General features: G+C 36.3%; 1 protein-coding gene across 1 annotated transcript; it reads left to right on the top strand.

The window, feature by feature from the left end:
* Nucleotides 1-1,062: 1,062 nt before the first annotated feature.
* On the top strand, nucleotides 1,063-2,019 carry LOC106008532 (olfactory receptor 7E24-like; the record flags this gene model as incomplete). The annotated part of the gene is made up of 1 exon (XM_013068663.2): nucleotides 1,063-2,019. A coding segment is annotated over one exon (957 nt), but the record flags the coding sequence as incomplete, so codon positions are not given.
* Between the last annotated feature and the right edge of the window lie 18,088 nt (nucleotides 2,020-20,107).

Below are 20,107 nucleotides of genomic sequence, written 5' to 3'. Positions count from 1 at the left end.
CATATCTGTCTTCACAGCACAAATCTTACCACTACATGGGCTTGACAAAAATAAACCTGTGGAGGAAAAAAAAAAACAATTCAAAAAGTGTTTCTTAAAATTTCATTACTATTTTTGAGAAAGAGCTCAGGATTGAACCTAAAGTTACACACACATCTCTGTTTCATTTTTTTAAAAATTCTGAGACAGGTTTTTGTTAACTCAGTGTTTCCCAGATTGGGTTCAAATTTTCATTCCTCCTGTATCATCTTCCTAGACTGCTGGGATTACAGGTGTATGCCCCCATGCCTAGCTATGTTTTACTACTTTTTCATCATTGACTTAGAGAGTGTAAACAAATGCTACATTTATGGTTAGTGTTATGATTATACGCATTCAAGGAAACAAAGTTTCACAAAGTCCAAGTATACAAATTATATATGAATTATTTCTTAAAAGACAAACAATTTGAGTGAACACTGACTTGAATGAAAGAGAGAAGAGAGGAATCCAAGAATGATGAACTATCTCTGGGTGATAACAGGTACATACCTATATTTACCAGTGAACCATCACATTATTTTAGTGTTCAGATGATACAGTCATAATTTGTGTGTACTTATAATAAATATTCTAAGTATAGGTATATTGTTCCTTGGTTTTTGATAAACATGTTCGAATGGTTCTTAATTGCCATTAGAACATTTGTCTGAAAGGGAACAGGCTATTATTTACTCTTTATTTTTAATTAAAAGAGGAGGCTATATTTTGTTGTGATCACAGACTTCTTAGTTGCTGTTATTTTGAGGTATAACATTGTTGAGTGTGTGTAAAGTAGGTGGATACAGAAGAATGTGAATAACACAAAGACCATTAATGAAAAAGTTACCATCACTTCTCAGCCTTTTGGTAAAGATCAAGTGCAAAAGTTCCCTAGAAAATTGTTTTTATCAACATTGAGAAATACTGCTGAAGTTGTATCAACTTAGAGTGTGAATAATTTATGTTTGGATACATGAATTCAAAATACATAAAGAACATAATGTACTTGTTTATGTGCATCTATTCTTCAAACTTTTTTTTCTTCCAAGGTGTTCAAGCAATACAGAAGGGGATAATTTAACACAAGTCTCCAAATTCCATCTCTTGGGCTTCTCAGAGGATCCAGACTTGCAGCCCATCCTCTTTGGGCTGTTCCTGTCCATGTACCTGGTCACGGTGCTCGGGAACCTGGTCATCATCCTGGCCATCAGCTCTGACTCCCACCTCCACACCCCCATGTTCTTCTTCCTCTCCAACCTGTCCTTAGTTGACATCAGTTTCACCTCCACCACAGTCCCAAAGATGATCATGGACATCCAGAGCGACAGCAGAGTCATCTCCTATGTGGGCTGCCTGACACAAATGTCTCTTTTTATCGTTTTTGGATGTATGGATGACATGGTTCTGACTGTGATGGCCTATGACCGGTTTGTGGCCATCTGTCACCCACTGCAGTATGCAGTCATTATGAATCCTCGCCATTGTGGGTTCTTAGTTGTGCTGTCTTTTTTGTTTAGCCTCTTGGACTGTCAGCTCCACAATTTGATTGTATTACAATTTATCTACTTCAAGGATGTGTTCATTCCCAATTTCTTCTGTGACCCTGCTCAACTCCTTAATCTTGACTGTTCTGACAACTTCTCCAGTAATATTTTAAAGTATATTGCTGGCGTGTTATTTGGATTTTTTCCCATCTCAGGGATATTTTTATCTTACTATAAAATTATTTCTTCCATTCTGAGAATTCCATCACCAGGAGGGAAGTTTAAAGCCTTCTCCACCTGTGGGTCTCACCTGTCAGTTGTTTGCTTATTTTATGGAACAAGCAGTGGTGCATACTTTGGTTCAGGTGTATCACAATCTCCCACAAATTGTTTGGTGGCCTCAGTCATTTACACCTTGGTCACCCCGATGCTAAATCCATTTATCTACAGCTTGAGGAACAGGGACATTAAAAGAAGCTTGAGCAAGCTCCACAATAGAAAATTCAAATCTTAGGACCTGAGGTATCCAGTACAACTATAGAGTAAAAATGACAGCAAAATTAAATATTTCTACCTGTACATTTTGTTTCTGTGGCCACATTGCTTTTATATTAGATGATTTTAAATTCTTATCCCATATTTACCATAGTAAAATAGTGATAGTGTTTGAGCATGGGAAGCATCGGGACCTTTAATGAGTGCAAAATTTTAGTGTGTGAAGATGAAGAATTTCTTTCAGAAGATTTTGGAGTTGGGTGGCTATATCATAGTGTGAATATAATTAATGGCACTGAGAGCTGCACTTGAAAATGATGCATATTATCAGGTTTTTAATTAAAAATTTTATTGTAATAGAAAAGCAAAGAACCCAGATAAATCTTGAAAAGAAACAAAAGACACGAATATATAAATAAGATTCCCTCTGATTATAAGAAGAACGCCCCAAATTTAACGGAGATTTAGTTTTTCTTCTTCTCCCATTAGCATTAGGAAGTCCTTAGACTGTGTGATGGACCAGTTTGGTTAACTATGAGCTCTCAGAATTGAGTTTTCAAGGTCATGGAATAGTAAATATTCAATCCGTGTCTCCCGAAGTTGTTTGATGGCTCCAGTGTGGCAAGTACCATACCTGTGTCTCTTTCTCTTGTGGTTGTCTGTGTCTAAAACCTCCTGTATGAGACTTCATGGAAGTCTATTTTGAGGACAGAGCATGGATTTGCATCGGGAAATAGGTAGAGAAAAGATATTGGGTATTCTATCTTGTCATGACCTTGCAGAGAAGTAGCACAAAACACTAAATGGTGAAACATGAATGATGGAGGAAGGACTATGAGGTACATTGAGTATTCATCATCAGGACAAAAATTCAGACAGGGTAGCCAAATGGGAGAATACCTGCATGCAAAATTTTAGACTTGAGGGCTGTAGAGTTTACATGTATGATTGTGATGGGGGTTCCAAAATCACATTCAAGGTTTTGATTTCCTAGCACATTGGTTCTTCTTTTCAAATATATCCTATGCAGACAATAGAAAATGGGTTACTCCAAGCCATTTCCTGAGAACTTCAAAAGGATTATGAAGGACATGTTGAGGATGAAGATAAGCATGACAATAATCATTCTATTTTGATTGTTTTAATTCATCTACATAGTCTTTCCAAAGCTATAAATTCCACATCCTTATGTTTTATTGAAAAGAAATGAGCATGACATTTTTTACCAACATCTGCTGGTGTATAGCTTGGCACACTGAAGACATGTTGGAATTGAGCTGTCTCATTAGAGACCCAGGGAACCTGGGTCGAGGAAGCCTGTGAGTGTGGCCTCTTGATAACTCAGTCACCCACTTCACTTCCCTGTCACTCACGGAGAAACCCTTTGGTCACTGTGTATTCCTCTTCAGGCCTCCTGGTAGATCACAGGATAAAGCTGCACATCAAACCTGATGTGTCAACCATAGGAAGAATGCCTGAGGTCAGAAGCATGGAACACAGAGAAAGCCCATGATAGCTCAGCACATACCTCTATGTTGTCCTGCATCACAGTATTATTTTAGTGTCCATGCAATATAGAAACCATCTCACTCAATTGGAAAAGGACACTTAAACTCAGGTCTTTATTTCATTCCTACTCAGGACACTGCAACAAGTTGAAAACTCTACCTGAAGTCAAAAACTGTGTATCTGTATTTAAACATTTCTGATGGCTGGAAACACTGAAAAATATTAGTGCATCTTACCTAGTGATTGTCAGTTTATTGTTCACTGCCTTCAGCTCCATTTACAAGGTGATCAATTTAGGGAAGGTTTTCTTTTTTTTTCATCTCTGGGGCTCAGCATTGTCACCTAAGTTGTTTTCTAGTTGAGACAACAGCATTGAAAAACAACTAATCAGGCAATAGTTTCTCTCTATGAGGTTCATATGTGACCAAAGAATAAAACTGAGGCAAATGTTAGATAGTTATTATTGCCAAGATTAGTCCCTTTGTGTTCAATGAAAATATCTCATGAACTGAAGTTACACTTTTCCTATGTCTGTAATGTTGTATTTTAATTATTCTCATGTAATATGTCCTATATATTTGGAAAGCAGTGGCTTTCATTCTGATTCCCCAGAGCTTATAGTGTCTTTGTTCTTCAGAAGGCATCAAAAATAAAAATCTGTGTTAAATATTGCATGGATTCTTTCTTTATTCTCAAATCTTGGACATCATTGAAACTTCAAAATCTTGGTGTTGTCCTACCTAAAATTTTATCTTTTTCCGTAATATCTCATAGACTAGAGAGAAATAAATACAGCTTTTGTTCCTACATCTTAGACACTTGGGAACCATAGTACCACCAAAATCATTATAGCTTTAAATCACTCAAAGACCATAGGGAGAATTTCATAAGCATGAAAGAAGCAAAAGAAGTAGAAAGACAGAATAGCAGCAGAACTGATTGCTTGGGGCAAGAGAACCTTAGACCTTCATGTCATCACAAGATTCTAGAGCAATTTGACAATTTTATTCATCAGGAGAATTATTATTTCCTGAGCAAATGAATTCTTTATCTATAAACAATGTAACAGTGCAATAGGTATTAGATTCCCAAATTACTGTCACACATTTTCTGGTGATGAATATTATACTTTCCAATAGCAGTATGAGCACAGAGAGATTGAGAAATTCCCACACATTTTATATATCATAGGAGGTCAATATACAGGAATGAAATGTTCATTTCCTGACTTCCATCCCAAGGTATTGTTTTTATTCGAGTCTAAAGGAAATAGTAGTCCCAATGAAATATAAAATATCTTGATTAGTTATCTTGTGATATTTATTACTACATGATCTCAATTATATTTTGATTATACATGTTAAAAAAGGCAATATGCATGAGAATAACTGATTTTTATTTGCAAAGTAAATATAGGTGGTGTATAGTAATATTACACATACACCAGTTGCGAGAAGTCAAACAATGAGCCTTCATCCATATATTACGTAACAACTTAGACTTCTGTGAAAATAGAAGAATTTTGAAAGGCTTGTTATAAAAATAAACTCTAAGTTTATTAATAATGTTGCTATTAGGTAATAATACATATCAGTGAAAATGTTAGAAATAGACGTATATGCATTACAGAAAAACTTAAAAGCACATGGACAGTGTCAGATGGAATATTTCAGGGGCAATAGGTATTGTGTTGTACACTATTTAGGGGAGCTGATTGTAATTTAGTGATAAGTAATTTAGGAACACTTTTTGGATGCATAAATCAATATCATCATGGAAACTAAGAGGAAAATCCACCCAGCAAATTAAAGAGACTCATTGTATTTGGAGGATAGGTGCTCAGGAGAGCAGAATCATGCATAAAAATCAAGACTTCTAACTTCAGAGGCAATAATTCAAATCATAATAAATATTAGTTATAAAACAAATATTACTAAATATCTATATTTTGAAATTTGTAGTCAGTTTTCTTAACAGTAAGGGCATGCAATCCTAATATATCATTTATACATAGGAAAATCTATCTAAGGTAGTGGTTCTTAATCTTAGTTTTAAAAAATATATCAAAAATTCCTCATTGGTTTGGAACTGAGGCAAAGCTACCTTAATAGTTTAAACTAGACAGGTAATTACATTGATTTTTGAGACTGAGAACCAGTAGTTAAATTTAATAATTTTGAAAATGAATTTCTCCCTAAATTCCTATAAGTTAGACAATTATGCATATTTTCATATGAGAAATTTATACCTGTGTCTTTGAAATAGTTTCTCTACCTATTTTGTTTGCATTTGCTTTTTTCCCTATTAAATCATAGTGAGACCTGACAGAGCAATGAATCACCGTTGTCTTTGCTAGTTGAAATAAAACAGTTGCAATCCATGTATCCAGAAGATTAATGTGGAAATCTACTAAGTTATCACAAAGGCTGGCACTGAAGCCTGGGCTTTGGAAGTTCTTTGGTGCTAAATTTCTTAACTCTAAGTACCAGGGTTTCCCTCAACCCCAAGTTAACAATAGGTTTTATTTCACCATATTTAACACTGTATATTTATATATTTAGCACTATACTCAATAGTGTTCAGAAAAGGGAGAATGCATCTAATGGAGGCTCTCCAAGATTTATAAACTTTTTGCAAAATTGAAGCATTATTAAAATCATATTTAACAATCCTTTTTGCTACATTTCCTCCTGAAATTTTACTCATGTAATCTTTATTACAAGTCAAACAGTAGATCAGGTATTCATTCAAGGTATCTGTGTTGTATACTGCACTATATTTTATTAGTAAGTGTTTGCAATGCAATATTTCTTACATTCATTTGGGAGAAAATATCCAGAAAAATAATGAAGGATGGATTGTTATAAGACCACTATAGGATAAGCTTGTTCACTCTCGATCCTAAAATAAGAAGAAAAATATTCCTCATCTTATATTTATAGGGTTGGTACTAATAAAATCATACAAAATGAAATAAAATTCAAAACTGTTTATTTTCATTTCATTACTTTCTTGTCATTTACAAGTACAGTGTAGAGCAATGTCACATTGCTGGTCTACAATATTACAAATCATGCGTAATTAATTTAACTGCAGTTCTTCAAATTTGGATCCCACCAAAACCCAGTATAATAGGAGTAATGTAAAGAATGATTTTAAAAAGATAAACAATGTTTGACTGAGGGCTTACATCCTTGAAGGAGGGAAACAGGAAAATACAGGGTTGATAAAACCCTTGGATAATAAGTGCTATATAAGCGTGTGCCCCAATTATAAAATTTTAACTTTCATTTAGTCTGCAGATTTGCAATCTGACTTTTAAAATACTTTCTGCTTTAGATGAATCTGTTCCATTATCAGAATGCAAAAAGATGTTTTTTCTCTTAATTTACTTTCATTAGAATGACTTTTTTCATAAAAGGGGAAGGATTCTTTTGTCCTCCTTTTCTTCTGCAAAGAATAAGCTGTAATTTATGTGAAGGGAGGCTTGTCTCTAATGTTCTTTGTCATTAGATACTGTTGAGTGTAAAGCAGATAGTTACAGAAGGAAGAAAATTATACAGAAATCAATGATGAAAAAGTTCCAAGAAGGCATTGTTTTTCACAATTGAGAAGTATTGCTGAAGGTGCCTAGATCTGAAGTATAAATATTTGACTTGTGGATACTTGTGTGAAAAATATATACAGAAATCTGTGTGTGGTGGACCACACTTGTAATCCCAGCACCCTAGATGTTGAGACAGGAGAATCACTTGAACCAACTAATCCCACAGACCTTTATGGACAACATCAAACTCCATTAAAAAAAACAAAAATAATAATATGCGAGTCCAGAGTTACCGTCCAGCTAGTGGGTCCTTCTCTCAACCCAGAAAGAATTACAAAGTAGAGAGTCAAAAGAGGACTGAACAAAAGTATTTTATTGTTCACAAAAAGAAGAACTTATTTTAAAGTGAAAACAAAAAGGCCCCAGGCTGGCACATAAACCTGGACAGGGATCTGAAGGGGTTGCCAAAAGGACTCCCAGTTTAGGGGTTTTATACTGAAAAAAAAAAGACTACATCGCTAAATTGATCAGTATAAACACAACAAAGACATTCTTTAGATGAGTATGCATGTCTCCTTCCTGAACAAACAAAGAATCCAGCCAGCCCATCCAATGAGCATCCAGTTATCCAGGGCTTGATCATGGACATGTCCTTCACTGAATCTTTCTGAGTCCTTCTTTGGCATGGCTGTCGGCATTGCTCTCTGTTCCAGGCCTGTCCCCTTTATCCACTCACCTCATGGACCAGTGTTACTCTGAGAAGTCTTCTCAGCCTTCCACAGGGCCCTGCCTGCAATAGAGCCTCTCCTTAGGTTTGGAAATGCTGCCCAAACCCTACAAAATGGAACCTAAGCCAAACCTAAGCTTGCAGAGGACTTGTGGTTCATTCTCCCCAGATCTCCTCTTTATCTTCTTGGTTCATAAGAGTGTTGAAGACAACTATTTATTTAATTTTCTCATCTTTTCTCTTTCAAAAGAAACATAGAAGCACAACATCCAATAGAGTTCTTGGAATTCCATGACCTGGGACTCTCAAACACTCAGACCTGCAGCCAATCCTCTCTGCATGCTTCCTGTCCATTAGCCTGGTCAGGGTGCAAGGGAATCTCTTCATCACCCTGGCTGTCAGCTCTGCTTCCCACCTCCAAACCCCCATGTACTTCTTCCTTTCCAACCTGCTCTTGCCTCACATCTGTTCAGTCTCCACCATGGTCCTGAAGATAATTATGGGCATCCAAACTCACAGCAGAGAAATCTCTTATGTTGGCTTCCTCACTCAGATGTCTTTTTAAATCCTTTTTGGATGTATGAATGCTATGCTTCTGACTCTGTGTCTTATGACAAGTTTGTGGCAATTTTGTCACCCTCTGAACTACACAGACATTATGTATGCCAGCCTGTGTGGCTCCTTAGTTTTGTTTAGCTTTTTAGAATCCTTGCTATACCATTGGATTGTTTTACAGTTTTCAAACTTCAAGGATGTGGAAAAATTCAATTTCTTCTGTGATCCTTCACAATTCCTTCATCTTTTCTATTCTGTGACCTTGCCAATAACACAGTAGTATAGTTTATTGGTGCTGTGTATGTTTCCTTTTCATTGCAAGGATCTTTTACTTTTACTATAAAATTGTTTCCTCTATTCTGATAATCCAATCATCAAATGCGAAGTAGAGTAGACCCCTGACTTACGAACTGGATCAGTCACTGAGGGCTGGTTGTAACGCAAATTGGTTATGTGATAGCCAACCCAAATCCATCTTGAGCCTCACTACCTTTGGGTGACTGTTTGTGATGGACAAAGTGCTTTTACTGGATAAAGTACCCAAAACCAACATCCTGTTTGGCAGAAAACTTGCTGCTCCTGCAAGATGTTTTTTGCAGCTCACCTAGTGTGTGAAACGTTTTTTTTGCACCTCCACTAACCTTGCATGTTTTTGCATCTGTAAAATTCCACTTGCTCTGCCCTGGAGCCCTCCCTAACTGAAAGAATTATTTAAAAGGAGAAATCAAACTTCTTCTTGGGGCTGAGAGTTCTTTCCAGGGACTATCCCCTCTCAGTCACCAGCTTTAAATAAACAGACTCAAATCTGACTCAGCGTGGGGCACATCCCTATAGTTCCAACTTGCTGTCTCAACAGTTGAAACTCAATACAGCTGAGATCCAGATATTTACCTGGGTACATGCTATATATACCAAGAGGCAGATGACTCTTCCATTAACCTAATTAATCCAAGTTGTTCATATGTCAAGGTAGTCATAACTTGAGGGTCCAAGGTATAAAGTTTCTCCACCTGTGCCTGTGGGTCTCACGTGAGAGTTGTTGACCTATTTTACAGAACAGGCCTCAGAGTGTATCTGGGCTCATGGGTTTCAAATTGTCCTAAAAACAGCCTGGAGGCTTCAGTGATATACACTGTGCTCACTTCTATGCTGAATCCCTTCGTGTACAGTTTGAAGAACAGGGACATTAAAAACACCCGGTAGAGGCTCTGCAGTTTAATCTCACTAGCTGTGCAATGCATTTGATATGTAGTTTGGCAAAAATGTAAAATCAACCATGAGGATTATAAATTCTGCCCTTCTGGTCACATTTTTTCTGTTGCAATGGTTTTAATTTTCATGATATTTCATAGTAGTTTTCAGCCTTTGGGGAAAGGATGAATGAATTGTTTTTAAAAATGATTCTGCAGTTTCAGTTTGGAAATGTGAAGTTGGAGATAAACGATGGTGATTGCTTCACAGCAATGTGAATGCAATTAATGCCATTTAGCTGCAAGGTTAAAATAGCAAACATTTATTAATTTATTTTACCAAAATAAAAAAATAGAAATAAAAACCAGGCATATCGTGAAAAAGGAAAGTAACATAACCAGTGTGTAGCAGGCACTAATGTTCTCCCGAGTGAGTAAAGAGAGAGCTTTTCATAGAAATTAATTTTCTGTTCTTCTTCCTTTAATGTCAGGAAATCCTTAGAGATTATGATAACTTGGTTGAAACTGCAAATTACAAGCGGTGTTCATTGAGCCTACAAGATTATATACTAGTAGGTAATCACTTTGCAGCCCATTCCTTTAGAAGCTGTCCTTCCAGCCCTTTGGTTTGGTCACTCAGTCCAGGTGACACTGTACCTGTGAGTATTGCTCCTTTTGTCGCTGCATAAGGAAGATCCCACTTGAGACTGCCTTCCCATAACTCCTGAGAACAGATTCTTAGCCTTCACTAGGCACCACATGGAATCTGCATTCTTTTATCATGTCACTGCAGAGAAATACCCCAAAATAGTAACTGCTGAAGGAGACAGGTGGAGCAAGAACTGTGAGTAGTATTTCCTCATCACAGGGATAATCATGCAATTGAGTAGCCAAGTGGTAGAATACACATGTTCAAAATTTGAACTGTGGGGACTGAGATATTTATCTATGTATTCATGATGAGGGCCCTAAAATTCTCAGTTTTGCTGTTTTCTCTCTCCCATAGACAGCACATTCATGTTAGCTTATAATGGACCTTTACACAGTTGGCAAAGCATTTCAAAAGGATTATGAAGGTGGTGATTAGGAGGCTTAGGATGAAGACAGTTTCCTTAACATCAGGAAGAATTATTAAGCCATTCCTGAGCATCAGGTGCTGGGCTCTGTGTTCTATGTAGATTGTTTGAATTCATCTGTGTAGTCTTTCCTGTGCTAGAAGTGCCATATTATTTTACATCACAGAAAAGAACAGAGCATTTTGATGTAATTTGTCATAGGGATTTTTGTTTTAAAACTCTGAATGGAGCTATATGATTAGAATGACCAGGTACCTCGGCACAAGAATGGTGGCAGATGGTATTTTGAGAGGAATACATACCTCTCATTTCTGATTCCTCTTAACCTACAATGTGTTGATGCAAGGAAGCATAAAAAGTAAAAACATTGCTGGGGATGGTGAGAGACTCAGCCAATCCCAGCTACGGGGGAGGCTGTGGCAGGAGGATCAACAGTTTTCAAAGTCAGCTGGGGTAACTTAGTGGCATCCTGTCTCAAAAAAATAAATCTGACAATGATGTAGCTCAATGCATTCTGGATTTAATGCCAATGACTGGAAAAACAAACCATTCATTGAATATTTCCCCCCTTTGTTGACAAATCCTGGCCATAATCAATGAGTCTTGAACACATTTGGTGCTTTCCTGTGTTCACTTTCATCGTATTATTCAAATACAATAATCAATATTTTCATGGGCATAAGAAAGCAGAAGAGATACAAAGAGAACATAGAGGAAAATCTTATTGTTCTGGCTGAGACGTGTTATAAACGTTCATATCTTGCTGAGGCTCCAGTGCCATTTGGCTATTCTATTTCTCTGTAGAATTTTAAAAAATAAAAACCATACTGACAAAATATGTATTAGGCTTCAAATTTTGCTTACTGCTATACATTTTGTGGCAGTGGATATTATACTATTTCCATTGAGTAGATTGATCAAAAATGAGGAGAAATTCACATACCTTCTACACAATGTAGGAAGTCAATTTTCAGGACTGAAATCTTTCTTTAATCCTTTCTTCCTTTCTTGTTTGCTTCCTTCCTTCCTTCCCTTTCTTTCCTCCATTCATTTAATTTCATTCTTTCCTGTTATGGCAATTTAACCCAGGGCCACATCTGCAGCCCATATCTTACTTGTTTATTTTGAGACAGAGTCTTGTGAAATTACCCAGGTTGAGCTTAAACCTGTTGTCCTCCTGCCTCAGCCTCCCAGAGTGCTGTGAATACGGCTGAAATATTCAGGTGTTTCAACCCATCCCATGGTGTTGTCTCCTTTATTGGAGTTAAATGAGAATAGTATCCCGAACGCAATATAAAATTTCTTCATTTGTTGTCTTGGAAGGATTATTTCTGGATATACGTCAGGCATATTTTATGGGACACATTAAGAAAAAGATGATACACATGATAAGGGCTGATATTTATTTGGACAATAAATATGTGATTAATGTTAATACTGATAATCCAGCAATTGCTGGAAGTAAAACACCTGTCTTCCAGCCACACATTATGTAGAAATGTTACTTCTGTGAAATGGGGAGAGGTGCAAGAATTTTGGAAGTGGTGTATAATAATGAATCTACAAAATAAATGATTTCCTCTCAGATAGAGCTGGGAGTCAATCAAATCATTAGAAGTGGATGTGCTTCATGAGCACCAAACCAACACTACAAGCAATTCTAAGCAATATCCTAGACAAAAGCAATGAAGGTCACAATTCCATGAGGCCCAACAGAGGGAAGCCACCAGGCAAGGTAAGACACTAAAGGGAAAGGGGGAAAAATAAGAAATAAAAGAGCCAAAAAAAGAAAAACATCATGACAAGGATAAATCAATATCTATCGAATATAGCCCTCAATGTTAATGGCCTCAATTCACCAATCAAAAGAAATAGACTGGCAGAATGGATTGAAAAGGAAAATGCAAAAATATGCTATATACAAGAAACACACATAACTCAAAAAGAAACTCATAGACTGAAAGTAAAAAGATGGAAATCAGTTCTTCATGCCACAGGAACCCGGAAGAAAGCAGTGGTAGTAATCTTATTTGCAGACAAAGTAGATTTCAAACCAAAACTAATTAAGAGAGACAAAGATGGTCACTACATCCTTGTGAAGGGAACAATCCAAGAGGAAGAGATGACAATCCTAAATATATATGCACCAAATACGAATGCCCCCAACTATACAAAACAAATAATAATAGATATGAAAAACCAAATAAACACTAACACAATTGTAGTGGGGGACCTCAATACCCCACTATCACAAACAGACAGATCATCGAGACAAAAAGTTAACAAGGAAATTCTAGAACTGAACCAAGCTATTGAACAAATGGACTTAATAGATGTTTACAGAGTGTTCCACCCCACAAAATTGGAATACACATTCTTTTCGGCTGCACACAAGTCATTCTCCAGAATAGACCACATGCTATCTCATAGGACATGTCTAAGTAAATGTAAAAGAACTGAAGTTACCCCCTGTATATTATCAGACCATAGTGAAATAAAATTGGAGATCAATAACATAAGAAACCACAAAACCCCAAGAAACACATGGAAACTGAATAACACCCTCTTGAACAACCAATGGGTCACAGAAGTAATTAAAGAAGAAATTAAACAGTTTCTACAAGTAAATGAAAATGCCAGTACAACATACAGGAATCTACGGGACACAATGAAAGCAGTTCTATGCCGGAAATTCATAGCAGTGAATGCCCATATTAGGAAAACTCAGATAAATAACCTAATGCAGAACCTCAAGCTCCTAGAAAAATAAGAGCATAATGAATCCAAAGCTTGTACAAGAGAGGAAATTATAAAGATTAGGGCAGAAATCAATGCAATGGCGACTAAGAGAACAATACAAAAAAATCAATGAATCAAAGAGTTGGTTTTTTGGAAGAATAAATAAAATCAATAAACCTTTAGCCAACCTTCCCCAAAAAAGGAAAAAAAAGGCACAAACACATGCAATTAAGAATGAAAAAGGTGAAGTCACAACAGATCCAACAGATATCCAGAGGATCATCAATACCTACTTTGAGAACCTCTACTCCAATAAAATGGAAAACACAGAAGAAATGGGCAGATTCCTAGATACATACGAATTGCCAAAGTTAAATGAAGAAGATATAGAAATTCTAAACACCCCAATTACAATGAGTGAAATTGAAAAGGTAATAAAATATTTACCAACAAAGAAAAGCCCAGATCCAGATGGCTTCACTGCTGAATTTTACAAGATATTTAAAGAAGAACTAATGCCATTACTCTTTAAACTCATCAAGGAAATTGAAAGGGATGCAAGGCTTCCAAACTCATTCCTGGAAGCAAGTGTTACTTTCATTCCAAAACCAGGGAAAGACCCAACCCAAAAAGAGAACTACAGGCCAATCTCCTAATGAACATAGATCCAAAAATCTTCAACAAGATACTGGCAAACAGAATACAGAGGGTCATCAAGAAGATCATGCACCCTGAACAAGTCGGATTTATCCCAGGGATGCAAGGATGGTTCAACATCCATAAATCAATAAATGTAATACACTATATTAACAGAGTGAAGGACAAAAACCATATGATCATCTCAATAGATTCAGAAAAACATTTCACAAAATCCAGCACCCATTCATGATAAAGACCCTAAAGAAAATTGGAATAGAAGGTCTTTATCTTAAGCTGATTAAGGATATCTATGAAAGACCAACAGCCAACATCATACTAAATGGTCAAAAACTGAAAACTTTCACCCTGAAATCAGGAACAAGACAAGGATGACCACTATCACCACTCCTGTTCAGTATAGTTCTGGAAACATTAGCCACAGCAATTAGAAAAGAGAAAGAAATAAAAGGAATAAAGATAGGAAAAGAAGAAGTTAAACTGTCATTATTTGCTGATGATATGATACTTTACATAGAAGGCCCAAAAAACTCCGCCAGAAGACTTCGAGACTTAATTGACAGATTCAGTAGAGTAGCTGGATACAAGGTCAACACTCAAAAAACAATAGCCTTCTCGTACACAAATAACAGACTCACTGAGAGAGAAATTAGGGAAACAATTCCTTTTACAATAACATCCCAAAAAATGAAATATCTAGGAATCAATCTAACAAAGGAAGCAAAAGACCTCTATACTGAAAACTACAGCACTCTGAAAAAAGAGATCGAAGAGGATACAAGAAAATGGAAAGACATCCCTTGCTCCTAGGTAGGAAGAACCAATATAGTGAAAATGGCCATACTTCCAAAACTACTATATAGATTGAATGCAATGCCAATTCAAATTCCAACAATATACTTCACAGAACTAGAGAAAACAATCCAAAAATAAATTTGGAACCATAAGACACCCAGAATAACTAAAGCAATTCTAAGCAACAGAGACATGGCTGGGATTATCACAACCCCCAACTTGAAACTATACTACAAAGCTACTGTGATAAAATCAGCATGGTACTGGCAAAGAAACAGACCCAAAGATCAGTGGAATAGATTAGAAGATGCAGAAACAACTCCAGACATACTCAGCCACCTCATCTTTGACAAAGGAGCCAATCACCATCACTGGAGGAAAGATAGCTTATTTAATAAATGGTGTTGGAAAAACTGGATCTCAACCTGCCAAAGATTAAAACTAGACCCATACCTATCACCGTGCACTAAACTAAGATTGAAGTGGATTAAAGATCTAAATATTAAGACAGAAACACTAAACTTGCTGGAAGATAAGTTAGGTAGAACTCTTGAAGACATTGGCATAGGAAAAGACTTCATGAACAAAACCTCAGTAGCAAGGGAACTAGCACAAAGAATCAACAACTGGGATCTCATCTTATTAAAAAGCTTCTGCACTGCAAGAGAAACCACCAACAGAGCTAACAGACAACCTACAATGTGGGAAAAAATTTTAGCAGCTGTACCTCAGACAAAGGACTACTATCTAGAATATATAAAGAATTGAAAAAAATCAGACCCCCAAATTCAAAGTCCCAATTCAAAAATGGGCATCTGAAATGAACAGACATTTCTCAGACAAGGAAGTAAAAGTAGCAAGCAAATATATGAAAAAATGTCCAACATCACTCATCATTTGAGAGATGCAGATGAAAACAACCCTGAGATTCCACCTCACCCCAGAAAGAATGGCTGCTATCAAGAAATCAACAAATAACAAATGCTGGCAGGGTGTGGGGAGAAAGGAACCCTTCTCCATTGTTGGTGGGAGTGTGGACTGGTGCAACCACTATGGAAATCAGTGTGGAGATTCCTCAAAGAACTAGGACTAGAGGTCCCATTTGACCCCGCTATTCCCCTGCTGGGTATCTTCCCAAAAGAACTAAAAGAATCATACCACAGCGATAGGTGTGCACCCATGTTCATAGCGGCACAGTTTGTAATAGCTAAAGCTTGGAAGCAGCCCAAGTGCCCATCAACTGGAAACCGGATAAAGAAAATGTGGTTTTTTTATTAAATGCAGTACTACTCATCCATAAAGAAGGAAAAACTAGAGTCATTTATAGCTAAATGGATGCATATCGAGGCCATACTCCTAAGTGAAATAAATAGGACACACATCTGTAAATACCAAATAATTTATCTAGTGTGAGAAACTGTTAGTGTAAACAAGAGTTAAAATGATTAAAATGAATAATTGATAATTTGAAATAGGAAAAAAGGTCCAAAGATGAAGGGGTGAAGGGAGGGGAAGGGGAAAGGAAAAGAGGGAAAGGAAAAACTATGAGAAAAGAAAAAAAATGGAAATGACGTCTATGTAAATAGGGAAGGGTGGAGGGGGTGAAGGGCGCACAGGTAATGCGGAAAAAAATAAGAACCAAGATATATCATGTACAGGTACAAACACTCAATGATAAATGTAAACGAATTGTATACCTAAAATGTAGCAATAAAATGTACCAATAAAATTAATTTTAAAAAATGTGGTGAATGAATGAAAATATCTCAAAGAAATATTTTCAGGATTAAATGAAGACATCTAGAAGAAACAAGCAGAATACTCACATTCTATGCAATTTTCCTGGACTATGGTTTTTTTTTTCAATTCATTTTTAAAAAGAAGACAATAATAAACTAAAATGAAAATGATAAATATTAACATTCAAGGGAGTAATTTTTCAGTAATACTTTTATAGATACATAATATTTTACTTTTATAGATACACAATATTTTATATAATCATGGGGTATGAAGTGATGTTTTGATACACATATACTTAATAGTATTATCAAATCCAGGCATCGACACATACATCACCTCTCATATTTAGCTCATCATGGTAGTGAGAACATTTAAGGTTATTAAGGAGATAATTTTTGAGGATACCATATTGGTACTTCATGTGTTAAGTATGTTAAACATGAAGTTAGAAATATCAGGAATACTTGTCAGAAAATTGACCAAAGATGAATTGGATTTTTTAAAATTTTATTTTTTATTGGAATGTATTTGCATTGCATAATGATTACATTCCTCACAGGGAATTGGTGAATGTGCACAACACATCTTCATTCTTTTTTTCATACATTTATCCCCTCTTCCAACAGGAGAGTATACTTGACAATTAAATAACTAATGATGAGGAATAATTTCTTTGGCAAATAGTTTTGGGTGGCACAAAAGTAAGATGAAAGAGCGAGGCATATCAGGAATGTATATAAAACTGAGAGTTCAATTGTTAGAAATAAGGCTCAAAATGCAGAGAAAGAACTACTGAAAATCTAATTTAATATAGTAGAGATTTTATAGTAATTAAAACCAGAGCTCAGTACATATACTATGGGAAGACACACGGTATGAGATCATAATGAAGCAGAAAGTGGAGCCAAATGGAGGTGGAGGGAACAATGAAGAGCCTGTTGAGATAATTCTGAACAGAGAAACTGGTGATCTTGTTTAACCCGATCTAATTTCATGCCCATGAGACTAGTATATTTGGGAAGATAGACATATTAGTTTTTCATTAATGTAATAAAAGTATCTGGTTCTTATAAGGTGATACTTTTTCTGACAGTGCTATATTTTTGGTCTGAGTTAATTACTGAGTCATTTTGAGGCTCTGAGAATATGTCTGACATCATCTCATTTAAGATTTTAAGATATTCCATCTAAAGAGTTAAGATTGATTTGTAGAGTGCAAGCTCCTTAGAGCTGTTGCACCAATTTATGTGACCACGGTGGCGGAGTAGATGAGCATAGAAATAGCAAAGGATGGATTCAGAAGTGACTAGTGTAGGTTAATGTAAAGTATAATCAAGAAGATTGCTGCAAAGCAGGATATGGGTGTAAAGAAAAGACTCACTATGCCTCCTGGGTTGGGGAAGTGAACAAGTGGAAGAATGGAATCGCATCTATCAGACAGGAAGGGCTATAGGTAGAGCTAAGTGTTTAGGAATACAAAAATGAATCAAGTTGTTTTAGAAAAGGAATGAAATCAGGATATTAAAAATCACAATGTTTGGCTTAGGGAATGAAATACCAACTCAGAACTAAAGGCATTGGATACAGAAAGGGAAAAAGGTGAAAGCATTTATTGCAAAATCAGGAATGACCAACAGATTGAGGGAGGATAGAAGGAGAAGAGAAGACAGAGACAGAAAAAGGATTAAGATGTGTTATATACATATACTACCAACTAGCCACGATGAAGGTAATCATTTTGAACTGCACACTTTCACTAATAAAAATAAAATAAAATAAAATTCAGTGTTATGTCACCATCTAGATGTTCCTCCCAAAGCCTTATGTGCTCAAAGTGGGGCTTTTGAGAGGTGATGTGACAATGGGGCTTATAGCAGCCTTACTGTTAGGAGATGGGATGTGGTCCCAAGAGACTGGTCATTGGGGTCTTGGCGGGGAAGGGTTTATCTTCCTCTCTGTCTTGGCCCTTTGCTCTCTGCTTCCCAGCCTTCATGCTGGAGCAGCTCTCCTCTTCTGTGACCCTCTGCCATTCTATCCTGCCTTGAAGCCAGCTGACTAGGGACTAAAGCATGAGCCAGAATAAATCTTTCCTCTTGAAAGTTATGGCTGTTGGGTGTCTTAATTACTTTTCTGGTTACTGAAACAAAATACTCTATACTCATAGTTAAAAGTGGAAAGGTTTATTTTGGCTCACAGTTTATAGAGGTTTCAGTTCATAGCTGGCTGGCTCCAAACAAGGGTGGCACTGAAGAGGGTCATCACGGAGGAGAAACAGCCCATGGCAAAGTAGATTAAAGACAGCACAGCAGCAAAGCAGGGAGAGGTGCCTTCTTTCTGTCTTTTACATTCTGTCTAGGCTACCCACACTTCGGTGGTGCCACCCACCCAAGATAGGACACTGTAAATCCCAGCATCCCACACCCAGATCCAGCCACCTCCCCAAAGCCCCACCTATGACTGCATGATGATTTGGAGGGACATCTAGATATGAACTAAAACATTTGTGTACTGTGGCTCAGTGATGATAAGATGGCTAATACACCAGGAATGAGACAAAGATGTACATTGTCACCACACTTGCTCAATATAATACTTAAAATTTTAGCCAGAACAATTAGGCAAGAGAAACAAGTAATATGGATACAAAAAGGAAAGGATGAAGTTAAATTATTATTTCCAGGTAATATGATTTTTAGAGAGATAAAAAACCCTCTATCATCCTTATTTATACCAAAGTAGTACTCCACAAGGTATAAATACCATATTTTCTTTATCCATTCACTGGTTGATGGGTGTTTTATTGTTATACCTACACTGTATGTAATTATTTTCTTCATTTCTTTTTCAGATAGCTTGCTGTTAGTGACAGAGCTGGTACTCATTTTTGTATGTTCATTTTATATCTTGCAAATTTATGGTGCTTTTTTATTAGTTCTGACATATTTAAGTATACTATCTAGAGTTTTCTATATATAAGATGATGATATCTGCAAACAGATACAATTTGACTCACTCCTATGAAATTTGAGTGCCTTTTATTTCATTCATTTTCCCAATTGCTATGAGGAGAACTTCCAATACTGTGTTCAAAAGAAGTGCTACATGTACACATCTTTTTCATCTTCCAAATATTAGAGAAAAATCTTTAATTTCTCCCCATTGAGTATGAGGATGGTTGCTAGGGTTTTTTCTATATGTAGACTTTTTTATGGAGTCACATTCCCTGTGTACTAAATCTGTTGAAAACTTTATTATAAAAGTGGTTGAGTCTGAAACAGGACTAAAAGCAGTGTCTTTATTGCAAGAAGCTGCTCATTGAATAATAGATTGCACATGTCAATTTTAATATATTTCAAAAAGCTAAAAAAAAGTTTATTTTTGTAAAGGCTTTTTCTTTATTTCAAAGGTCACATTGATCTTTTTAACTTTCATTTGGTTAATGTGAAGTTTCTGGGAGGCGAATGGCAACACATATCAAAAAGTTTAACAAATTGCTTTTGATTCAGAAACTATGCCTTTAGTATTTGGCCTAAGGAGGATAAACATTTTGCCACAATATTGTATAAATA

The sequence above is a fragment of the Heterocephalus glaber genome, unplaced genomic scaffold, assembly GCF_053883595.1.
Source record: "Heterocephalus glaber isolate CG9 unplaced genomic scaffold, H.glaber_assembly_v1.0 deba00001761, whole genome shotgun sequence".
Lineage (NCBI taxonomy): Eukaryota > Metazoa > Chordata > Mammalia > Rodentia > Bathyergidae > Heterocephalus > Heterocephalus glaber.
The sequence above is the reverse complement of the archived record's forward strand: the minus strand, read 5'-3'. Positions and strand labels throughout refer to the sequence as shown.